The sequence below is a fragment of the Anolis carolinensis genome, chromosome 3 (assembly GCF_035594765.1).
Source record: "Anolis carolinensis isolate JA03-04 chromosome 3, rAnoCar3.1.pri, whole genome shotgun sequence".
NCBI classification, from domain to species: domain Eukaryota; kingdom Metazoa; phylum Chordata; class Lepidosauria; order Squamata; family Dactyloidae; genus Anolis; species Anolis carolinensis.
This window is the reverse complement of record NC_085843.1, coordinates 234,077,530-234,102,931: the sequence shown is the minus strand read 5'-3', so window position 1 is coordinate 234,102,931 and position 25,402 is coordinate 234,077,530. Positions and strand designations below refer to the sequence as shown.

Sequence of the window (25,402 nt, the reverse complement as noted above, 5' to 3'; positions counted from 1 at the left end):
AGAGCACAAGGCTTCTAGGATGTTTGATCCAAGATGTTTTGCTGCTTAAAGCAAAGGAAAATCAGTTCCTATTCCATGCCAAGGGGGCAACCAGAATCTTGAACATTAGCCTTCCACCACACGCACACTAGCTTAGGAAGCACATGTCAGGGCATATAGCATGTACAACTCTGTCCTTCAAGATCTTCCCACCACTCCCTGCCTCCTGGTATCATGCAACCATAGACAGCTGCTTCAGCTTTGCCTCATGATAGGGCCAGGGCCTAGAAAGTCGCCGATAATAGTTTAGAAAATAAGGGTCTGTTTAGAGCTAGAAAAGGAGCCCCCGATGGTGCAGCAAATTGAACCGCTGAGTTCCTGAACTTGCTGACTGAAAGGTTGGCAGTTCGAATTCAGGGAGCAGGGTGAGCTCCCACTGTTGGCCCTAGCTTCTGCTAACCTAGCAGTTGGGAAACATGCAGATCAATAGGTACCACTCCGGCGGGAAGGTAACAGCGCTCCATGCAGTCATGCCAGCCACATGACCTTGGAAGTATCTATGGACAACGCTGGCTCTTCGGCTTAGAAATTGAGATGAGCACCAACCCCCAGAGGCAGATACGACTAGACTTAATGTCAGGGGAAAACCTTTACATTTGCCTTAGAGCTAGAGCACTGCAATAAGGCATCACTTAATGTTCTACTCAAGCATGAAAATAAAGAGCAAGCCCTTTGTGGCTTGGCTTACACATCACAGCTAAAACACGAGAAAAGATGTAAAACAAGAGGACCATAGAACTGTATTTCCCAAAATGTTACTTGTTGTTGTAAATGCCACATGCTCCAGCAAGGGTTTTTTAGGTGGGCACCCATCCAAGTACCTGGGTTCTGCCAGGAAAGAACTCGCCAAGCAGCTAACTTAGGCACACAGCCTGGAACAGCTTGGGATGGTATGAATCACACTGGGTGATGTGGGGGCAGGTGGGAGGGCACCAGGAAAGGTTGAGTTGGGAACTATTTACGGTGATGGACACACCACTCAGTCTTGGGGGAAGGGATAATACTACTTAAGTCATTCCTGAAAGCGCTAAGGTGCTCCTCTGTACAAAGGAGTAGAATGAAATCCTTAGTTCCGTCTAATGATTCAGGCTTTCTTCCAAGTCTATAATGCAGTTTCCCTAGGGATACAAGTTAGAACAGGCATGGGAAAACTTTGGCCCTCCAAGTGTTTTGGACCTCTAACTCCCACAATTCCCAACAGCCTACCAGCTGTTAGGAATTGTGGGAGTTGAAGCCCAAAATACCTGGAGGACCGAAGTTTGCTCATACCTGGGCTAGAATGAGCCACAGAAATCAAACTAGGCTCTCTGTTTTGAGTTGGGCAGGGTAGATGCTGATGTATGTATCTTGGTCTATAATATAGTGAGCCTCGGATTCATTGATACTCTTATTGTGACTGGAAAGTGTGATGACACATGGCAATGAACTCATGTCTCGAACCAACCTGTATTATTACTCAGTTCCCATTTGTGCAAGGAAAACAAGTTCACATATTACATAGATCACAAAAGTTCTTTAAAAAAAATACCAGTAGCTGTGCAAGTCCTATTAAAAAAAATATTACAACATTGGAAGTGCTTTGTAAACGCATTTATATTTTGTACTCTAGTGGGTATTTCAAAGAAGGGCATTGCCTCACCTTGCTCTCTGTGACTCAAATGGTACATGATTCTGTTACTTAAGTCATTAGATGAGGATGACAGTTCACACACGTTATTTGGGTTTAGGAAATGTAGGAAGTATTGTACATGCATGTGTGTACATGTGTAAACGTATACTCTTTATCTGAGCTCCGAAGTTAAACTGGAGCCAAAATCAAGACTTCAATTTTGAAGCAGGATACATCATGTGGCAACCTGTAAATTGGTGTTCATGTTTGACCTTCAATTGAGTAGCTCATTTATCCTGCCCAAATCACACAAGCTGATCTCTATCAGGGCTTCTTAAACGTTTTCCACTTGAGATCCCTTTCCTCCCATGAAATTTTTACATGATCTCAAGAATATAGGAATATTTAAAAAGTGGTATACAAATTACACATTTACTGATAATCAATCAGCACTTGCAAGGCTTGCTAACCAAGCTGTTTTTTTTTTTAAATGTGGTATACAGTTGAAGCATTTTCTGCCAAGTTCTCTGTAAACACTGGATGCTGTTGCCAACAGATTTGTGTAAATGGGTAGTGCACAGAAACCTTTTACTGATGCTATTTTTTGTGATCCTATTATTGACCTAAGGCAGTGGTTCTCAACCTGTGAGTCTCCAGATGTTTTGGCGTACAACTCCCAGAAATCCCATCCAGTTTACCAGCTGTTAGGATTTCTGGGAGTTCAAGGCCAAAACATCTGGGGACCCACAGGTTGAGAACCACTGACCTAAGGGACCCTATTTGGATTCAGATCTATAGAATAGGTTACCCTTGTCAATGTCATCCCACCTCCATCTCACCTTTGTGAGCAATGTGTTTCTGCGTGTAACGCATGAAACATCTTGCCATCTTGCTGGGTATATTCTCATACCCTCTTTTTTAAGCAGAAATGGATGGTATAGCTATATTACCTTAGCCAAAGCTTGCCAAATGTATTCTTCTGTATTCCTTGTCTCAAGAATCTCTATATTAGATATGTTCAGAAAATCTGTACCTGAGGACTTATCTAGACATCACAACAGAAACATGGGCTCCCAACCCCTGCTTTCCTATAATGCTATTTATTGTAAGGGCTCAGAGGGGAATTATCCATCATTGCCAATGGATTCTTCCCTGCAAATGAAAGGGAGCTATGTTGGGCCGAAGTGATAAACATGCAGAGAAGAACTGATGGATGTAGAAAATAGATAGCCCCTTTTTCCACCTGTTACAAATATGTGGTCATAACCATACATTTGTCCAGATAACCTCTAGTTTCACCTTGAAGGTTGGGTTGCTGACCTGTAGGTTGCCGGTTCGAATACGCGAGATGGGGTGAGCTCCCATCTGTCAGCTCTAGCTTGTGGGGACATAAGAGAAGCCTCCCAACAACACATCCGGGTGTCCCCTGGGCAATATACTCTGTACACAACCAATTCTCTCACACCAGAAGTAACTTGCAGTATGTTCTCAAGGCACTTCTAACACGATTTTTTTTTTAAAAAAAAAAACCTTGAAAATTAGCCTTGAATTTCACTGGAATTTCATCTTTCTGTCTGAACAGGAAGTTGATCAGGCATCATTACAGAAACACTTGAGCACCGTATTACAAAGGCCAGCTTGATTACTGTTTTTGAGTTTTATTGTTTAATTTAAGAGGTACCTAATTCCATATTCCCTGTTCTTTCCAATGAAATAATTTCCATTAAATAATTCAAAGCTTGTTCAAGGTTAAAGAGCAGAATCAAATTGCAAATGAATCAGAGAACAGCTAGTTGGAAAAGACTTTATTGATAAATTACACTGATGCCTATTCCATACAAACCGTCCTCCATATTCCCCATATCACACCTTATCTGGATGCGGGGCAGTCCATAGGTCCAGGATGAGCATCCCTCTCATTGGCTCATCAAAAGTGATTGTGCAAATAGGACCAACCTCAGCATTACCTGAGGTCTCCAAATGGGGAGCCAGCACTAGCAGGATGTTTACATGCTTATTCTGGCGCCCGGCCCTAGAGTGATCCCTTGTGGGAGGGATGCTTTGGTCGTAAGCTTCCTACAAAAGCTTCTCAGTGCCGAATGTCTATGCTCAGTCCCTGAAGGGGATGACACCCACAATCCATCATACAGGCTTAAAACCCCTGTGCAGGTTGTTCTACCTGCCCCAGAGCAAAGTGGGATAGGAGGAAGACATGTGTTTCGGTGCCAGCCGAGCCCAGAGTCTGGAAATGGTTTAGGGCAGTGGAGAAAGAAGATCTGGTCCTTTGGGGATTTGGAAGGTCTTTTTAAAAAATGGCCCAGGGGACCATCAGATGCAAATAAAAGAAGAGAAAACATTTTGAACACCGCCCAATCTGGGCTGGCCTGCTGCACAGCCTGCCGCCCTGCTCTCAAGCGCCATCCTCCAGCTTGTTACAGCAGAATACCATTTGCTTCCTCCTCGTACAAGAACAGATTCCTGTGATCACAGGCTCCAGCTCAGTCCCTGGGATCGTAGACCGAGGTCCTGCCAACTGCCTCTAGCTCAGTTCCTCGGTGCCGGTGGTTGGTTGATGATGACCTGAATGACAAAGTCTTTCTGGATCTTGGTCTCCTGCAAGCGGGTTCGGTCTGTCAGGAGTTTGCCAGAGAAGAACCAGCGCTGCCAGCCTGGCTCCAGTTCCTCCTGGGCGTAGAGCTGCTTCTTGAGCTGCCCGATTGTGTCAGTCATGCTGGCGCTCAGGCGCAGGTCCTTGCCAGTGGAGAGGCGCACCTTGAGGGGGAACTCGCGCCGGGTGTTGGGGGCCGGCTCTGGGGGCTCCACCCCTTCCTCCTCGCTCCGCTCCATGATGAGGTTGACAGGCGGGGCCAGGCAGTAAACAGGGAGCTGGTAGCGGTTGCCCAGTTCATCGTAGCACTCAGTCAGGGAGCCTGCAATGGAAGGAAGACACCAGCAGGGGCCGTGAGAGGCTTAATCTCTGTGTTTCTCTTATATTTTTGAAAACAATTTTATACCATTTAAAACTTATTTATGGAGCCCATATCTGTGGGTTAAATCGCTGAGCTGCTGAACTTGCTGACAAAAGGTTGGCGGTAGGAATCTGGGGAGCTCCCGCTGTTATCCCCAGCTTCTGCCAACCTAGCAGTTTGAACGCATGCAAATGTGAGTAGATCAATAGGTACCGCTCTAGTGGGAAGGTAACAGCGCTCCATGCAGTCATGCTGGCCACATGACCTAGGAGGTGTCTACGGACAATGCCGGTTATTCGGCTTAGAAATGGAGATGAGCACCACTCCCAAGAGTCAAACACTTAATGTCAGAGGAAAACCTTTATCTTTCCCTTTACCTAAACTTCTTTATTGTATTTTATAAAATTGTATTGTTCTTACTAATTTTATCTGTGAACCACCTTAGATCTTGCCTCAAGAGGAAGGCGGCATATAAACAAAATAATAATAAATAAGTGATTTAAACTAAATCTATTTTTGATGAACTAAAATATTTAAAACATTTAAAAGTTTCACTTTCTCTCCCAAACTTGGCTTGGTTTCTGGTGCCTCTGAAATATGACTAACTTCCTAGCTCTAGACCTTGGAAAAGTTAGCTTTTTGGTCCACAACTCCCAGAATCCCCAGAAATGTTGTTCAAAAAGTATATTTTCCAAGATTGTCTGACAGCTGTTATGGACTGGATAAGGGTTAACAGAGACTTAATCCAGACAAGACAGTGGTCCTCCTGGTCAGTTGCGAGGCTGAATGGGGTATAGGGCGGCAACCTGTGCTCAATGGGTTGCATTCCCCCGAAGACACAGGCTCGCAGTCTGGGTGTCCTCCTGGACCCATCGCTAACACTTGAGGCTCAGGTGTCAGCGATGGCTGGGAGGGACTTCATACAACTAAAACTTATGCGCCAGCTGCAACCATACCTTGAAAAGCCTGACTTGGCCACAGTGGTGCATGCCTTAGTTACATCCAGAATGGACTACTGTAATGCACTCTACATGGGGCTGCCCTTGAAGACAGTTCGGAAACTGCAATTAGTGCAAAGGTCGGCTGCCAGATTACTAACTGCAGCTAGCTATAGGGAACATACCACACCCCTACTGAAGCAGCTCCACTGGCTTCCAACAAGCTCAATTCAAGGTGTAGGTTATTACCTATAAAGCCCGATATGCTTCAGGTCAAACCTATCTTCGACACCACATCTCTCTATGAACTGGTGCTGGCTTTGAGATCAGCAGGGGAGGCCCTTCTCTTAGTCCCACCACCATCTCAAGCGTGGCTGGTGGGGATGAGAAAGGGGGCCTTCTCTGTAGTGGCTACTTGGCTCTGTAATACCCTCGCAAAAAAGATTAGATTAGGTCCCATCCTTCAATCCTTTCAAATCAGCCTAAAGACATGGATGTTTAAACAGGCTTTGGACATCGAGTAGGTTGAAATGGGCCCATATGAGGTTGACACTCTGGCACTTTAATTTGAATCCATGGTAGTTGGTATCAAGACAAGTTCTACATTTTAAAATTGTGCTTTTTGATATTATGTTACATTTGTGATAGTGGTTGTTATAATCTTATATGAGGTTGTCTTATACTCATGTATCTGTTATGTTATATGTTGTGCCCTGGAGTGCCTTTGTAAGCCGCCTCAAGTCCCTACAGGGAGATGGTGGCAGGATAGAAATAAAATATTATTATTATTATTATTATTATTATTATTATTATTATTATTATTGACACAAAGACATAGTATGACACAGCAAACAAAATCTATATGCTGGATTTCGTATCACAAAATCACAAGTCCAACACTTCCCAAGTGTTTAGGACTGTGTGATGTATTTTCAGATGTATTATTATTATTATTATTATTATTATTATTATTATTATTATTATTATTGTGTGATGTATTTTCAGATGTATTATTATTATTATTATATATTATTATTATTATATTATTATTATTATTATTATTCCAGATAGAGGTTTCCATATTAGCCTAGAGTCCTATGACTTCTCTTCCTCCAGACTTGTATGCCAGCACCCATTCTGTTGTACAAGACCTTCTTGTTCTTTATCTCTGTGATGAAATAAAATTGCCCAATCCCAAATTCTATTACCTCTTATTGGTTTAGAGGTAAGTGCAAAAATGGCCAGATCAGTGTTCCTGGGCCATGTGCGTGGCTGCAACCCCTATCATTCACATGTCCCCAGGAACTTTCCAGTGTTGTGCTGCTTTGCAGGAGAAAGGAAATTGGGAAATCTTGCCCATCTGTGGAAGCCATGCTTAATCTATAGTTAGACCAGCAAGGATTAGATAACAAAAATGAGATAAAGGGTCCTGTTTTGTATTCCCTGTTCAAACTGATATGTTAGAAATAAAAACTGTTTGCTCAGGTCCTGGTGGACTTGTACCTTTGTTCTAGCTAGAAGTAAATGTGTACAGAGTCCTATGAAGGGGTCAAACAACTCTACAATCCTGGAAGTACCAGATGTAATAGTACTTCATATATTTTGTGATAGCAAACATTTTTATCATCGTGTGCACAGTACTTGTAACATAGGGAGCAGTGCTTGCTTCCTGGTTACTTACTTGTAATTACTATTCTTGTACTTACTATAAACACATAACAGTAAACACGGATTTGTTCAGTACACATGGTGACAGCCAAGGGGATTGACTTGAGAATGTCCGAACACTAGGTAGATGTCCCCGTTCTGTGCTCACAGTTCAGGGTACAATTTCTGCTTTGCAACTAAGACAGGGAGGCAAAAGGTTTTAGCCCTGTGACATTTCTGCTTCTCCATCCCACACATACCATGGGGCAAGGTAACTCCAGCACCGTCAATGATGGCCTGTGCTAGCCCGTGATCATTTGACTCCACTGCATAGGCAGCCGCCTTGAGCGCGTCCCAGATCTCCTTGCGGCCCTCGAAGGCAGGCGCCGTGTCCCAGAACTCATCCCGCTTGCTCCGCAGCTGCCCATCTGTCATGGGGTAATCACTCTTCCATTTGGGGCGATCTTTCTTCAGAGGTTCATTACGCCCTGGAAAGGGAAAGGGAGACTTCAAATAGAGAACACACGAAACACACACGTATTTTCCTGAGACTGGCCTATTTCCTCTTATAACTACTGCCTCCACTTTTCACAACCATGTTCTGGAAAGGTACACAACACGTCTTCGGCAAGGAGCACCCCTTCGCTTCCCCCATCTCCCTTCTCAGGTTATGTGCCACATAACCTAGTGTGGATCCGTGAGCCTTCTTGCACCCACACCATCCTAGATAATATTTATAGCTCAGGGAATTAGGTAAGGAATAAGCCATAGAGCTGGAACCCAGTGGGGCTGAAAGACCGCATATAAACAGACCATTGCAAAGAAGTCTCTAAAAGAGAAGTATGTTCAGCTGCAATCTCTTCTTAGTTTTGACACTGCTTCATAGATGATTTATTCAAGTCATGCTGTTTTGCTGTCAAACACAAATGCTTGCCTTAAGTCAGTGGTTCTCAACCTGGGGTCCCCAGATGTTTTTGGCCTACAACTACCAGTAAACCCAACCAGTTTACCAGCTGTTAGGATTTCTGGGAGTTGAAGGCCAAAAATATCTGGGGACCCACAGGTTGAGAACCACAGATCTAAAGGGTATGTGTGTATTCTCTTTTCCCCCTTCTATTCCACTTGCATACAAACACACACACACCTTTTCTGTAAAAGTAATCCTTCTATATTCCTGAAGAATCCCCATGTCCTTTCTCAATTCCGCACTTGGAATAAGCCCATTTTTCTCCTTCTAAGGTAATAGAATCATAGAACTGGGAGAGACCTTGTGGGCTATCCAGTCCAACTCTTTGTCAAGAAGCAGGAAAATCGCATTCAAAGCATCCCTGACAGATGGCCATCCAGCCTCTACTTAAAAGCCTCCAAAGTAGGAAATCTCTGGGGCAGAGTCCCCCTGCTGAACAGCTCTCACAGTGAGGAAGTTCTTCCTAACGTTCTGGTGGAATCTCCTTTCCTGAAGTTTGAAACCATTGTTCCATGTCAGAAAACAAGCTTGCTCCCTTCTCCCTATGACTTCTCCTCACATATTTAGACATGGCCCTTATCATGTCTCCTCTCAGCTTTCTCTTCTACAGGCTAAACATGCCCTTTAAGCCGCTCCTCATAGGGCTTGTTCTCCAGACCCTTGATCATTTTAGTCACCGTCCTCTGGACACATTCCAACTTGTCAACATCTCCCTTCAACTGCGGTACCCAGAATTGGACACAATATTCCAGGTGTGGTCTGATCAAGGCAAAATAGAGGGCTAGCATGACTTCCCTGGATCTAGACTCTAGACTCCTATTTATGCAGGCTAAAATCCCATTGGCGTCTGTCTGTCTGTCTGTCTGTCTGTCTGTCTATCTATCTATCTATCTATCTATCTATCTATCTATCTATCTATCTATCTATCTATTTATTTACAGTATTTATATTCCGCCCTTCTCACCCCGAAGGGGACTCAGGGCGGATCACATTGCACACATATAAGGCAAACATTCAATGCCATAACATAGAACAGAAACAGACAGACGCAGGCACGGGTTGGCCTCGAACTCATGACCTCTTGGTCAGAGTGATTTGTTGCAGCTGGCTGCTAACCAGCCTGCGCCACAGCCTATCTATCTATCTATCTATCTATCTATCTATCTATCTATCTATCTATCTATCTTATTTATTGTTGTTTTGGTACTCCGCATGCTTTTTACATTTCCCTGTTAAAATGCATCATCTAACAGATGAGAACAACTAATACAAAGCAGAAAGTTACACAACTGAGTAAAAAATACTCGGAGAAAAGACGGCTCAAACTGAAACGAAGAAGAGTCATCAAGTGCAGCATCTTCCTTAAATGCCAAGATGAACTCAAATGCTCCCCCATTATTGAGGTTGTAAAATTTGAAATTGCATAAGACATCATGGAGAACAACCCAAACCTTCATTTGGCTTGTAATGTACTGGAAATCTGTGCTAAGAACATAAATCAATAAAATGTAATAGGATACATGGATAGCTTTAACACAGGGAGGAATGCAAGAATGAATAAATGTCTAAGAAACAAATAATAGAGCTAGCCATTACTGGCTGTAATGATCTGACAAACGGTGCCAGCCTTAAGAGCCTAATTTGTGCAAAAGAGGCAAGGATTGTGCTCCAAACATGGAGCACTGCTAATCATCACAATATAATTTCTCTCATGGCAGATTGCTCGGATAAGGTTCACCAACATAAACCATGGTCTGGAGGGATGTTTTGTTTTTATTAATCATTTTCTTTTTCAACTAGTTTCCCAGTTTGTAACCATAGTCCCCAAAGGTAACTCACAATGTTCATTAAGTACAATTTCATTCCAAAGCTTTGCAATGTAGCAATGAAAAGAAATGGGCTCAGGAGGGATTGCGGGCAGGAACAGAAAAAAAAGCAGAATGCATTGAAAGCCTTGTTTTTTAAATGGCGAAGGCAACACAAATAGAAGAGGAGGTGAGGCTATAGTTGCTACAACAGAGAAAAGCAGTCCCTGTGACTTGGCTTTGCTTGCCGCCTCTCTCCCACATGGCCATGGATGCTCACAGCCATTGTCCCTATGGCAAGAGAGAGAAGCTAATCCAGCTAATTCGCAAATGGACTAATGGACAAATGTGATATGCTGCCTTTGTTTGCTTCCTTCTACTTCCTCTCTCATACATGCTTACATGGTTACTATAGTGAGAGACGGGCCCCTCATAGTTGTTTCAAAGGCCACTAGCTGTCCGAGGCTAGGTGCCAAAAGACCTGAGAGACAACATTAGGGCAAAGTAGAGGAACGGAGACAGAAAGGGGCACTCGATCAGAAGAGCATCAGATCTGGGCAAAAAACTGCCTGGATCTATATAAAAAGAATATTTTAACAGGCATTTCTGTAACATCTGTATCTTAATAATAATAAATCTATCTATACACATAATAAAAGTGAAAATGTGTATGTGTGTATATGGCAGGGGTGTCCGCTCACACAGGCAGCCTCCAGAAAACTGCTTTAACCCCAAATGCTGAGGAGCCACCAAAGCCCTCCCTCCAAGGACGTTGCAGATTACAGCAAGCCACACCCCAGTGTTCCTTTCTCTCTCCATTCAGGAGTTATAGTTCATCCGTATTCAGAGAACACGGAACCCATCTGATGACAGATCTGGACCAAACTTGGCACACAAATTCAACATGGCCAACTGGGAATACCAGTGGACTTTGGCGGTGATTGACCTTTAACTCTGGGAGTTATAGTTCACCTGTATTACGTGAGTCCTATGAACCCCACCAATGACAGATATGGACCAAACTTGGCACAGACGCAACTCTGCTAACTTTGCATACTGGTGGACTGGGGGGGGGGGGATTGTCCTTGGATCTGGGAGTTGTAGTTTACCCTTATCCAGAAAGCCCTGAACCCAGCCAACAACATATCTGGACCAAATTTGGCACACAGACCCAACATGGCCAGCTGTGAATACAGGCCTAGTTAGTGAGGATTGACTCACTATTCTGGGAATTGTAGTTCACCCACATCATTATGTTTTTTTTCTAATGGAAACATTCATAAAAATGAAATCAAAGACTGGCTTTTTTCTAATAAATAGTGTTACTAATTAACTAAATGATATTACCTAACACCCCAAAACAAACAATGCCTTTTTCAAATAATCCTGCTGAGTACCATAAACTTGTGACAATGAGAAATTAACATCAAAATAGAAAACAGAATAGAATTTCTTACATAGTTTCTTTCTAAGACTACATTTTAACTATCCCCACTGCAGGCTGGTTGAGAAGTTTTGTGAATTGTAGTTCACCCACATCATTATGTTTTTTTCTAATGGAAGCATTCATAAAAAATGAAATCAAAGACTGGCTTTTTTCTAATAAATAGTGTTACTAATTAACTAAATGATATTACCTAACACCCCAAAACAAACAATGCCTTTTTCAAATAATCCTGCTGAGTACCATAAACTTGTGACAATGAGAAAAAAAACAATTTCCCCAAGTTCCAATCGACATATACACAGAGGGACAAGGACCAAATGTTCAGCATAATATGATATGTGAAATGCTGGGGTTGCTTTGTGTATTCCTGAGCATTGTTCAGCCATGGTCAAACAACGAGGCATCTTTCTTATAATTGATGCAAAGGAGCAGTGAGGAATAGACCTTGGATATAATCCAAAGCACTAGATCTAAATACTCTGAGGGCAACAGGTCCAATCAGATCTTGGAAGCCAAGTACCATCAACCCTGGCTAGCATTACTATGAAGGACAGCCAGGTGCCATTGGCTGCATTATAGAGGAAGTCAATAGCAAACCACCCTGGAGTACTCTTTGCTTAAGAAAAACCCTATAAAATTCACAGGGTTGCCATAAATCAACAGGTCACAATTCAAAAACAGCATAGTCTAAGGCGCTTTAAATTCTTTTGCACCAGAGCTTAGAAAGCTTGGCAATATAGTAGTGTCTGCTTTGCATATAGATTGTCACATATGTTAAATCCCTGACATCTCCAAACAGGGCTAAAACGGAAAAAACAACTCCGGTCTAATGGTCAGCCTACATGGACTGTTAAATGCACTATTTGGAAGAACAAGGGGAAGAGGGGAAACAGAGGCAGGATTTTCATTAAGACCATAGCACTTCCATCCCCAGCCATGACCTCAGTGAAATTCTCTGCTTACCAGGTACATACTTTTTGAAAAAGAGCATCCCCACTGATACCAATAGGCGCTTTTTTTGCCAAGGCAAACAGTACTAGGGTGGCGATTTTCATTAGGTAGTACACTGGAAATATTAAATCTTTGCTTCATGTTCTGTTTTCAGAAGAAACTGGCTTTCTTTTGTTACGTGGTTGAGCACTTTCAAGTTGTTTCCGACTTATGACAATCCTTAAGCAAACTTATAATGGGGTTTTCTTGGCAAGATTTGTTCAGAGGGTTTGCTTTTGTCTTCCTCTGAAGCTGAGAGTGTGTGACTCGCCCAAGGTCACCCAGTGAGTTCCCGCAGCTAAGCAGGAATTCAAACCCTGATCTACAGAACTGAAGTTCAATACTCAAACTGCTGCACCATGTTGGCTCTCAGGGTCTTTCTGTGCTTACTATTAAGGAAAAAATAACCTAATCTGGTTACAAGTCACGTATTTAGTATCACATGTAGCTTGGCCCTTCAGTCTTGGAGATTCATTGCTTGCCAGTGTAGAAAACAGGGAACAATAATGACCAATGCCTTGACTAACAGAAAAGCTTCCTGTGCTTCCCAAACTCACAAGCCACCCCCCAGAATACAATGAATTCCTAGAAAAGCAAAATGTAATGCAGGAGGGGGGGATGGGCAGGAAGGAGGTACTCTGATCTGGCCCAGCTACTAACCACCCCCATTAGATACGGTTAGTGGAAATACTGCCAGGATATAAGCAATTAGCTAATTGTAATCTCTAGAGCACTTGAAATGGAAGGGAAGTATTGATTGAAGTAGTAGCTGTACTTTAATGGGAGTTATGAGACAAACATTACTCCCCCAAAGTATGCTGGAAACACAGGACATATAGAGCAAGTTTTATGTGTTGTTGAAGACTTTCATGGCCAGGTTGCTGTGTGTTTTCCAAGCTGCATGGCCAGAACTTCCAGAAGCATTCTCTCCTGACGTTTCACCCATATTGTTTCAACAGTAAAGAGGAAACCATGAAAATGAAATATAGCTACTAGTATTTTAAAAACTCTGAAATCAGGACAGTAAATAAAGAAAAACATTCTGAAAACAGGAGAATTCCAGACATGAAACAATCAGGGCCAGTGAACACCTCTCAACAAAGGATTCCCTCAGGGAGGAAGCAGCCAGGCTTTGAATTGGAAAGGCCATTAATGCTAATCAAGGTGATCAACTGCAACATTCACACTTGCCTCCAACAGACAAGAGTTCTTTCTCCCAACCTGGACTTTCCACAGATACATAAACCCCACTTGCCTAATTTCCAGGAAACCTCACAACCTCTGAGGATGCCTGCCATAGATGTGAGCGAAATGTCAGGAAAGAATGGCCATACAGCCCAGAAGACAAACAGCAACCCAAAGCAAGTTTTGCTTACAAACATCAACCTGCTGCCCTGGAAAAGGACAAAAAAGTCACATATTGCTGGGGGCAATGGCTACGTTCCAGCAACAAATGGATAGTCACCAACTTCAAGACAAAAAACAGTGAAACAAAAAACAATTATGACATAAAGGCAGAAATCCTACTGGTGCATTACCCCAGTGATTGGAATTTTTCCATGATTCTACATCGGTGTCAGAAGAAGGTAAACAAAATCTATCAATGCTGGATAGCCTATTTCTCCCATTCCTTATTACTTTCATGGCCTTTTTCCTCCTGCCATTAACTCCCAGGGTATCAACAGGGTTCCGGTTTGCTATTCTCTTGAAATAGTCACAAGACCACTAAGCTGTTTGGACTCAGTATGGGGAGACAATTAGTCTCTCTCTTTCTCTGTCATATATGTGCATGCACACATATCCTTGTGGATAGGAAGTCCAGTCAGCAATTCCTGGAGACAGAAACTGCTGCACAGAGCCTATAGGGACAAAGGCTGATACTAACTCCCACCTCCTGTCTCATTCCCAGCTGAACACACATACACACACGCACGCACGCACACCAGCCAACAGTATCTGTCATCATCACTCCTAGGTTACCAGGAAATGCATTTTATGGAACAGCTGCTCATGAGTTGTGGGATTACCATTTTCTTCAGCAGAAGAGATCATAAATACTAATTGTTTCAGAAAATCAATGCAATACTGTTCAACTCTTGTCTAGCAACAACCTCCCCCTTGGTACTTATAGGGGCTGGCAGAGAACTTGGAACAATGGCGGCAGTGTATATTCTGCACCCAGGAAATCCAAATTTGGTGATTCAAATAAATTATGGAAATCATGTAGAACATCTTTTCTTATTTAGCAGATATGTTTTCTCCTTCCAAGATTCAAGCATGCTAAGAAATTTACTTTTTAAAGCTTAGGTAAAGGTTTCTCCCTGACATTAAATCTAGTCGTGTCCGACTCTGCGGGTTGCTGCTTATCTCCATTTCTAAGCCAAAGAGCCGGGATTGTCTGTAGACACTTTCAAGGTCATGTGGCCAGCATGGCTGCATGGAATGCCATTACCTACCTGCCGGAGCAGTACCTATTGATCTACTCACATTTGCATGTTTTCAAACTGCCAGGTTGGCAAAAGCTGGGGCTAATAGTGAGAGCTCACCCCGTTACCTGTATTCTAACTGTTAACCTTTCGGTCAGCAAGTACAGCAGCTCAGCAGGTTAACCTGCTGTGCCACCAGGGGCTCTGAAAGCTTACATTCACAATTTTGAGAAATGGACAGCAGGAAGGGTAGTGAAATGGGAACAGATGGGCCGAGTGATAGTCTATGATAAGAAAGGATTACAAAACCTGCCTGCCCCCATCAACTGGCTATCTTGTGCAACACATTCAAGCTTTTGTTCAGCCACAAATATGTTGTTTTTAAAATGAATGTAGACAATTGTGGGTGCCAAATTCTGTGATGGACGCCCTTAGTGCAAGATGAAAGTGTAGAAGTAAACCACTTTCTTCAGATCGTGACTCCCCACCCCAACATCCCAACATTATACCTCACAGCCTCTGAGGATGCCTGCTATAGATGTGGGCAAAATGTCAGGAGAGAATACTTCTGGAACATGGCCATACAGCCCAGAAAACACACAACAATCCCAATGTTAATTGTCTTTTCATCCACTACAAAATTCCCATATATACAAAAGAGGATAAGAGGTTTTCTGGGCCTCCCCTTTTGCCCCTTGCGCATCCTGGGTGCACTGCTCAGTTCTCTCTGGGATAAGGCAGCAGAGGGCCAGCTTCCTGAGCTGACCCTGTCCAGGCTGGCTCTGCAAAAGGGATTTAGCTCCAAGTCAGATGTATAAGGAGCTTGTGTTGCAGGTTTAAAGCTAATTAGGGTGGTAGATGGAGAGGAAAGCCAGAAGCAAGACGTGTTCTCAGAAAGGGACAACAAGCTGAAAAAGCAAGAGCCAAACAAAGTCCCAAACGCAGCTCAGCTTGCTCTTCCCTATCCTGCAAAGTGATCATTCCCTCACTGAGGACAACTTCCTAGCTTTCATGAAAAGAAGAGTACTTGTGTTGGTTCATAAGGAAAAGAAAATATAAGCCTCACAAATCAACAATATCTTTATTAGCAGTTAGTGGCAGGAGACACGTGAGATTACACCCAACTCTTTAACTTTTGGAACTGTCTAGTTCAGGCATGGGCAAACTTTGGCCCTGTGGATGTTTTGGACTTCCAAGTCCCACAATTCCTAACAGCCTCAGGCCCTTTCCTTTTCCCCCTTGGCCGCTTAAAAGGAAGGGTCCTGTTAGGAATTGTGGGACTTGAAGTCCAAAACATCCAGAGGGCCAATGTTTGCCCATACCTGATCTAGCTACGATCCCTGCCCCGCCAGCTCCTTTTGATGTGGAATCAAGGGAATGAACTTCCGCTTACACTATAAAATTGGAATACATTTTGGCGACTTGCCATCCGCAGAAAGCTGCCTGGCATTAACAGGCCATAGGCAAGACTCTCCTACCATCTCTTCCCTCCGCCCCTCTCCACATTACATTAAGCTTCTCAACTAGATTAGCTCCGGAACAATTGGGTTGGTGGTGGGCAGGAGAAAGAGGCAGCCGCTACCTTGATAGACAAGAAATGCCATTAATTTGACTCCAGGCAGCTCAGCGGAGGGGAAATGGCCTTTGATTGAAGAGATACAAGCACGGCTGCCAGGGGAGGGCAAGCCCTCGGTTGACAACCCTGTGCCAGCTTGTGTCTATCTGCCAATGAAGAGCCAATTAGGAACGACTCAAGTCAAGACAGCAGCCTCTTTAAGAGTTTGGAAGCAGGGGGAGAATGTGCAGTAATGGTTGGATAGGTTGCTGTAAGTTTTCCGGGCTGTATAGCCATGTTCCAGAAGCATTCCCTCCTGACGTTCCACCCACAACTATGGCAGGTATCCTCAGAGGTTGTGAGGTTTGTTGGAAACTAGGCAAGTGGGTTTATATATCTGTGAAACATCCAGGGTGGGAGAAAGAACTCTTGTCTTTTTGAGGCAAGTGCTAATGTTGCAATTCATCACCTTGATTAGCATTGAATAGCCTTTCAGCTTCAAAGCTTGAGTGGTTCCTGCCTGTCAGACTACACAGAGAAGCCACTGAAATCCAGTCATGTGGACAATTTCAACAGAAAGGAGGAAACCATGAAAATGAACAAAATCTGGCTACCAGTATTAAAAAAACTCTAAAATCAGGACAGTAAATAAAAAACAACACTAAAAAACAATTGAATTGCAGACAAGAAACAATTAGGGCCAGCTAACACCTCCCAAGTAAATGGACCATTGCAAAGAAATATCTAAAAAGAGTACATTCAGCTGCAATCTCTTCTTAGTTATGACACTGCTTCATAGAATATTTTTTCAAGTCATGCTACCCTGTTTCCCCGAAAATAAGACAGTGTTATATTAATTTTTGCTCCCAAAGATGTTCTAAGTCTTATTTTCAGGGGATGTCTTATTTTTCCATGAAGAATTCACATTTATTGTTGAACCAAAAAAAAAGAACATTTATTATATACTGTACAGCAGTTGTCTTCACAAACCACCATAACCAGACAAATTGTGAATCCTATCAAGAATTTCTTGTTACTACCATTATTTCCATGTTCAACAATCTATGGTACGTACATTTACTGATCCTCTGGTGTTCTGTTCATTGGGCATGCTTCCAAACAAAAACTTTGCTAGGTCTTACTTTCAGGGGAGGCCTTATTTTCGGGGAAACAGGGTATTTTGCTATCAAACTCAAATGCTTGCCTTAAGTGATACATGTGTGTCCTTCCTTAAACAATGTTTAAAGGATATCCTTTCTCCCTTCTATTCCACTCACATACAAACACACTCAACACTACACAGAAAAGCCATTGAAATCCACAAACATGTGGACAATTTCAACAGAAAGGAGGATTCCATGAAATAAAAATCTGGCTACCAGTATTTTAAAAAACTCTAAATTCAAGATAGTAAATAAAAAACAACACTGGGGAATTCCAGACAAGAAACAATCAGGATCAGCTAACTGTGAATCCCAACAAAAGATTTACCCAAGCTTTGAAGATGAAAGGCTATTCAATACTAATGAAGGTGATCAATTGCAACATTTACACTTGCCTCGAACAGGCAAGAGTTATTTCTCCCACTCTGGTCATTCAACAGATATAAACCCCACCTGAAGTTTCCAACAAACCTCACAACCTCTGAGGATGCCTGCCATAGATGCGGGTGAAACGTCAGGAAAGAATGCTTCTGGAACATGGCCATACAGCCCAGAAAACTCATAGCAACCCAGTGGTTCCAGCCATGAAAGGGCTACTTTGCCCTGTCACCAAGGCATATGGTTTTGCTAGTTCTCAGGGAGATGTTAGGTTAGAAGCTACCTTCCTGAGAAAGTAACTATATATGAAGAAAGATGCATGGTTGCTGTAGTAGGGCTAAAGCAAGAAGTGACTATGGTCAGGCTTAAAGCAATCCAGTTGCCCCATGACACTTCTTTGAAATGATGGCTGGTTGGGCCTGGGCATCTGCCTTTTTGACTCAAGCAACACGTTAATTCAGCAGCTAGGAGGCATAACAAAATCTGCTGCCGATTCAACCTTGGCTTTTATGGAGTAAATGCTCAGCTCTGGGCAAAAGTCCAGCTCAAGGCAGAGAGTAAAAAAAAATAATACCAAAACACCAGTCAAGAGCTTGGAAAAATTACTTTTCTGGGCAACAACTGTGAGAATCTCCCAGGGCTGGAAATGACTGCTTTCAGCCTGTGAATCCATGGAAAAGAAAAGGAAGCGAGTTAAGCAGTGAACAGCAGTCTCTACCAAGCCACCTATCCTCAGTTGCAAGTGCTAAGCTGCTGCTATTTATTGATGCCACTACCAAGGCTGGCTAGCCAAGCAACTGAAATACAACTTTTAATCTTCTTGTTGGGCCTCAGTGAAGTATGACAGGATTGTTGAATCTTAACTGTATATTTGTTGTGAGATGGCTTATTTGTATGTTGGCTAACCATTGCTATTGAATTATCTAGAAATGTTTTTCGATTTGATTGTTACATAAATGCAGTCCATAACTTTGCATTTTAAATTTACCATGGAAAAACAGCAAACAAATCCCAAAAGCAAGATGACAATGATGACCTTGCTCTGATGCACTTATTCCTTGACCGCTGTACAGCCCTAAACAATCCCATAACAGGCCAAGATTAAACCCTCCTGCTTGACTCTTCGGTGGAAGCAGGGATGAGAAAAGCTCCTTCTTCACACACAACTTGCGAAGACGTAGGAGGATGTAGCTTCAGGCGGACCATCCCACAAATAGGGTGGCAAACTCAAAAGAGAACATGGGCCCTACATCTTTAAACATCTATACACATAATAAAAGTGAAAAATGTGTGTGTGTGTGTGTGGCGGAGGTGTCCACTTACACAGGCAGCTTCCCGCCTCCACAAACAGCTATAGTTCCCATTGAGCAGGAAACACCAATGGCCTTCCCTCCAAGGAGCATTATAGGTTATAGTGAGTGCCATGAACATGTAGCCCAAACCCTGCCAGTGTCCTCCACAAACACCACTCCACCCCTCACCCAAGTGAAGGCTTTCATGCAGAGACAATTTCTTCCTAGATGTTCTGGTTCTCCTCCAGAATGGACATCCCAGGGTTCCTTATTGTGCATGACCCCGCCCACTGCCTCTCCTTTAACCCTTTCCTACTCCTTCCTATGGCACACAGTTAACAGAGGAATTGATCGGCAACTGAACAAGAGGTTTGGGGAGAATCCACCATGATTTACAAGAGTTGTACTTGACCTACATCCAGAGAGCACTGTTAACCCAACCAATGATGGATCTGGACCAAACTTGCCATGGATAATGGAACTTGCAGTACCTTCACTGATATTGTGACCCCACCAACAATGGACTGGTACCGAACTTGGCACAGAGGAGCCCCATGACCAACTGAACATACTTCAGGGGGTTAGTGGGAATGGACCTTGATTTTGGGAGTAATAGTTCACCTGCATCCAGAAACCACCGAATCCAGTTGAAGCTTGGCACACAGGCCCAACATGGTCAACTGTACATACATGCCTGGTTTCAGGGTGATTGCCCTGGGAATCTGAGAGTTTTAGTTCACTCTTATCCAGACAGCACTGAATCCAGCCAACGATGGATCTGGACAGCACTGAATCCAGCCAACGATGAATCTCCAGTGATATTACCTAACATCCCAAAATAAACAATGCCTTTTTCTAATGACCCGGGCACCTCCAGGTCCCCGAGCTAGTTGTACATAAAAGCATATGTCATCTGGCATCACTTATCAAGGAAACCGCATTTATTGAAATGTCATTTCTGTACACCATTAATGGTGTAAGAGGTCTATCCTCTTTTGCGTCTGGTCACATTTAGACTAGGCAAGGGCACAGAAAGGGAGAAGACAGAAGTGCATCGACACTGTCGAATTAATGCAGTTTGACATCACTTGAACTGCCTTGACTCAATGCTATGACATCATGGGACATCATGGGAACTGCTTCTTGGCAGGGGGTTGGACTGGATGGCCCATGAGGTCTCTTCCAACTCTACTATTCTATGATAGGTTTATATAATCTTTAGCCTTCTCTGCCAATGAGTACTGAGGCCTCTTGAAACTACAACTCCCAGGATCCCACAGCATTGAGCCATGGCAGTTAAAGTGGTGTCAAACTGCATTTTTGATTCTATAATATAGGACATTATGCTTGAGACACTACCGGCTTCACTAGTACTAGGTCCCCAAAGTTGCCTATGTGGAATGGTTCCTGAACAATGGCCAGCTTATTTACTGCCCTGTAACCGGTTTACATCCCCACAGTGAACCGGTTTATCTTTCATCAGCAAGCCTCAAAATAAAAAACCACAAAACCAAAGCAGGATTATGATGCACAGAATCCAACGTATCGTGGGATTCTAGCATTTGTACCATGTTTGCCCCATGCTCATCTGAGCGAGCTGCCTGCCCCAGCTCTCCCCCTGCAAACACGCTGCCTGCCTCTCCAGGAAACAATGGGTCATACTCTCCTTCTGTTCTGTCAAGACACATTGAGGTTTCGGATCTCTTCACCGTCTCTGCTTCTTTATTTCTCGGAAACATAATACCTTGCTCTAAACGTGGAAGCCTATCCTCAGAGGCAGCAGATGCATTGTGTCTGCAACATGCTAGAACAGAAGTCGGCAATACCGCAAAGCTGTTATGTCTCAACTTCAGCAGGCCCGATAGCTCTGCTTACTAGCTACAAAACCGATGACGTCCATTGACACCTGGCCTACCCATCTTTGTGGCAAACAAGATCTAAATAATGGGCATAATTATATATCACAGAGGAACAAGCAGAGTTCTGTGTTATTACTCTGAAATGGTCCTTCTTGTAATGCAAAAACAAATGACGGTATGCCTTGTGCCTCTCAGATTACGAGAAAGTGGAATGAATAAAATGCAAAATATATATGGAAATTTTTACTAGGAATTTCTAGATGAGTTTCTAGATAAATGGATAAATGAGAGGATTGTAAGACAAATACAGTAGCTGACTGCAGAAGCAAGGTTTCCTCTGTGGGTTAGGGGAAGCCACGTTCCAAGTTGCCAGACTGGTTTAACCACAGCATTTACAAATTGACTTCAGATCCCTTTTGGGAACAGGAAAGAACGACTCACAACTTGATAAGGTGTCTGGACTATGTTAATCTCATGAGCAACTAAACTGCATCATTGTGTTGTTATTAGAACAGTCATTGCTGGGATCCTTGTGTGAAAGGACAATGCAGTGTAGATACAAAGCATAATAAGATCATGGTGGAGATATATGCGAGACTAAGAGATATTTCAAAAGTCTTTCCCTGTGAAAGAAGTTTAAGAGACAAAACAACTATAGACAATTTACAAGGAAGACATTAGTATGTCTGGTGTGTTGGATTGCTAATTTCCTTTGAAACAGAATTATTTAAATAGCGAGGTATCCGTTATCACAACAATGAAATGTGCAAAAATGAGGCATGCACTTAGTATGTTGACAGTGAACACAAACAAAAAATTTTCTTGTTCTTCTTACATACGTATACCAGAATTATTTTCGGAATTAGGACTGCAACTGAAATATATAAAATTAACTCAAAATTCCAGAAAAAGAAGAGATCGTGTAAGATACAAGGAGACTCAACTGATGAGATATGAGCCACTTCTTAGACAAGTGGCTCCTTAATTATGTTAGAAACATTTGTTGACATTACTATGCTAATGAAGTACCACATATATTTAAATTGGATTTCAATCTAGGGACTAGGGAGTATAGACCTAGAGCAAAATACTAGGGAGCAAAAGGAAATAAGTACATGTTTGATGCAGTCAAAATGTAAGCAAAAAAAAGATAACAATATACAGAAGATTGCGAACCTGGACTGAGACAGGAAACAGAGAGAGTACAGATACACATTTGCATGTTTTTGAACTGCTAGGTTGGCAGAATCTGGGGCTAACAGCAGGAGCTCCTTGGATTCAGCAAGTTCAGCAGCTCAGTGGTTTAACCCACTGCACCACCAGGGGCTCCAACACTTCACTAGAGATCTCTAAATCCTCCAGCATGACTATGATCAACTTCCTCCAGAATAGCAATGGAAGACCTAGATAGTCCTCATCCTCCAGTGTGACTTCTTGAAGAAGCTGGTCATGGAGTTGCACTAGGTGACCTAGAGATTCCTAGAGAGAACATTTTAATCAACCCTACAAAAGTCAAAACTGTATTGTGACTGCATTGTGCTTTAGTTCTGTCACTCAGTGTACTCTGGTGTTACCATTTTCAGTGAAGGACTTTAATTGACATTTCACAATACTTTCTGTGCCTTTTTTGGCCCTTATTCTTCTTGGACACTATTATATTCTGTCTACAATAATGGGTACAGAATCATGGGAACTTTGCAGATGTTGGCATTAAAATCTCTCCTTCCCAATAAAGTCATCCCTGTCCCATACTACCAGTTTTTGAGAGTAGGTCCTTTTACAGTGGACGAGAGAGATAAACACATGGCCCTCCCTAAAGACCCCAAAAGCAACAGATCCTGCCTGATCATGGAAAGTAAGCAGGAACAGCACTGGTTAGTACTTGGACAGGAGGCCACCAACAAATACCAGGTGCTGTAAACTGTATTTAAAGTGAAGGAACTGGCAAAACGACCTCTGAGTACTCCTTACCTAAGAAAAATTCATAGGGATGCCATAATTCCACAGGCGATTTGAAGGTATAGAAGTATGGCAGACACATAGTATGAAAACTACATGTAAATGGTGCTAAGTAGGGATAATTATTATTCAAACACCCTCCCATTCCCCCTGCATAGGGGTGAGGGCAACAATTACTGAATACCTGCTTGACAGCAGCTGTATATTAAGGAGGCACGGGCATACTTTTCCAGCACGGATGTTATTGTTGTTGTTATTGTTAGCTTTGGAGGACTCTTGTGAAGCCTGAAAACCCACAAGTGCTTGTACCTGTGTGGTAGCAGCCATTATACTGATGGCCACACTTGTAATGAATCCTACTGAATGTTTTCTTTTTGTTTTGCTTTTTGAAATGGGTGATTACAACTCTCTAATGTCTCAATCACACTTCTGCTTTTCAACCTCTGTAGTGTGGAAGTGGGTGAATAATAGTCACAAAATAGTGCATGACAGACTGATTATGTCTGCACATGAGCATCTCATGTGGAATATGTTTAAAGAAATGTATATACAGGCTGCTTCACAGGTGCTCTAAGAAGTTCTGTTCCCCTCTGTGTTCAGCAGATCTATGATTTCCAAATGGTGCCATGAAACAACTCTGTTCCAGGGGACAAGCAGCAGACCCCCAACTTTAGCTATCGTCCAAGAGAAAGAGACATGAAGGAAAATTATAAAGTTGCATTTAGATGTAGAACATCCCAAACTAAATTGGCGTGATGACGGAATGGTGCAACATTGCAATATTCACTGCTGATATCACAACTACTCTAAAGAAATCATGAAAAAGAACACAATGTAATGGATACATATGGATCCTAGGTTAAAAATTCTAGATTTTGCAGGTTAACCAAAAAAAAAAAAAAAAGGAAAGCATGAGCATCACCCAGTAGAGGATGACATAAAATACCTTTCCACAAACATCCATAAGTGGGATACGGGGAAGTCACAATAAAAATTTACCCTGGAAGGGCTTGTGGAAAGTACAATGCTGGAACATCTTGTAGGTGCCACAGGACAGCCTAGAATAATTTTTTTTCTTGAAACTTTTCTTGAGCCATCACCTTAGTTACTTTAAAGATGGCTACATTAATGAAGAAGGATAGTAGCATTGGTTATCTATGAATGCACAATGGCTACATGCTACAGAAACAGAAGCCAAGGAACAACAAAGGCGCAAAGCTACCATTTCCCTATGTATTTGCTTGAATGGGAAAGAAGAACCTCTGATCTGAGCTTCAAAATGTTTTTGGACTGATACACCCAGCCACTGCCCACGAAGACTGAGGGAGTTATACTCCAAAAATGAACTTTTCCAAGCTCTGGATCTCATCTAGCTCTCATAACATTGTCTTGCCTATAATATGCAGGAAGCATTCATTTCAAAAATTACAAAACTGTTGACGTGCATATTTGCTGCTCAAGAATATCAAGCTGTGAAGGCAGGCAGGAGGGCTCAGGCTGAAAGGAAGAAAATCACCAATCACAGCACCAAAAAGAGATGGTGGAGAGAAGCCCAGTGGATCAGAGGCCTGGCGTGCCATTTGCAAGAAACAACGGCCCATTAGGAGCCAGCAATCCAGTGATTAAAAAACCTCATCAAGCCACTTCTTGTGTGACTAAGGGAATGAGTGCTATGTGAAGGAGCTCTTCTCAGAAGTTACAGAAGTTGAAAAAGGAGTACTGAACTCAAGAGCCCAGTATCTTGAAATATTTGTCAAAAAGCCAGCTCTGATAGCTGTGAATACATCAAACCACAACAAGTTTGCCTTGTCCATCATCACACCTGTTTGCTTTCAGCCTTGTGCCCTTACAGCAGATATTAATAACCTCCATGACAGGAACAAAAGCCACTAGAATACAGCACACTCAGGCAGAGAAGTCACTTGTGGACACGACAACACAAATAAGGTGTTTTGGGATACTTTTTTGTGCGTTGCTGGAAACAAGGTGCAATATTTGCTATAAAACCACCACCCTGTAGTTTTTTCCATGGATATGTCCTTTAGATGCAGCTGTACCCATTTTTCTTCTACCCTGCAGAAATCTTTGAAAGATAAATTGCTATTGCACAAAAGAGACATTCTGTACGAAAACCAAAGACATCAGCATTTTCCGAGGAAACCACCAACAGGACTGGTAAAGGTGTGACAAGTTAGCCAAGGACAGCCCTGCCCAATGAAAAATGTTATAAATTACAGGTTGAGTATCCCTTTTCAAAATGCTTGGGAACAGGAATATTTTGGATTTCTCCAGATTTTGGAATACCTGTATTTGCATATTGGTACACACAATTCACTTATGGTTCACATATAGCTTAGAC

The 25,402-nt window shown here is 42.6% G+C and overlaps 1 protein-coding gene across 1 annotated transcript in view; it reads right to left on the bottom strand.

Annotated features, from left to right (window-relative positions):
- Positions 1-3,438: 3,438 nt before the first annotated feature.
- Positions 3,439-25,402, bottom strand: part of ubtd1 (ubiquitin domain containing 1) — a 32,267-nt gene continuing 10,303 nt past the window's right edge. Inside the window, exons 2-3 of the mRNA XM_062976351.1 lie at positions 7,463-7,690; positions 3,439-4,578 (exon numbers count right to left, since the gene is read on the bottom strand). Coding sequence (XP_062832421.1) covers positions 4,193-4,578; positions 7,463-7,690 — 614 coding nt within the window. The 3' untranslated portion in view covers positions 3,439-4,192. The remainder of the gene's footprint in view (positions 4,579-7,462; positions 7,691-25,402) is intronic.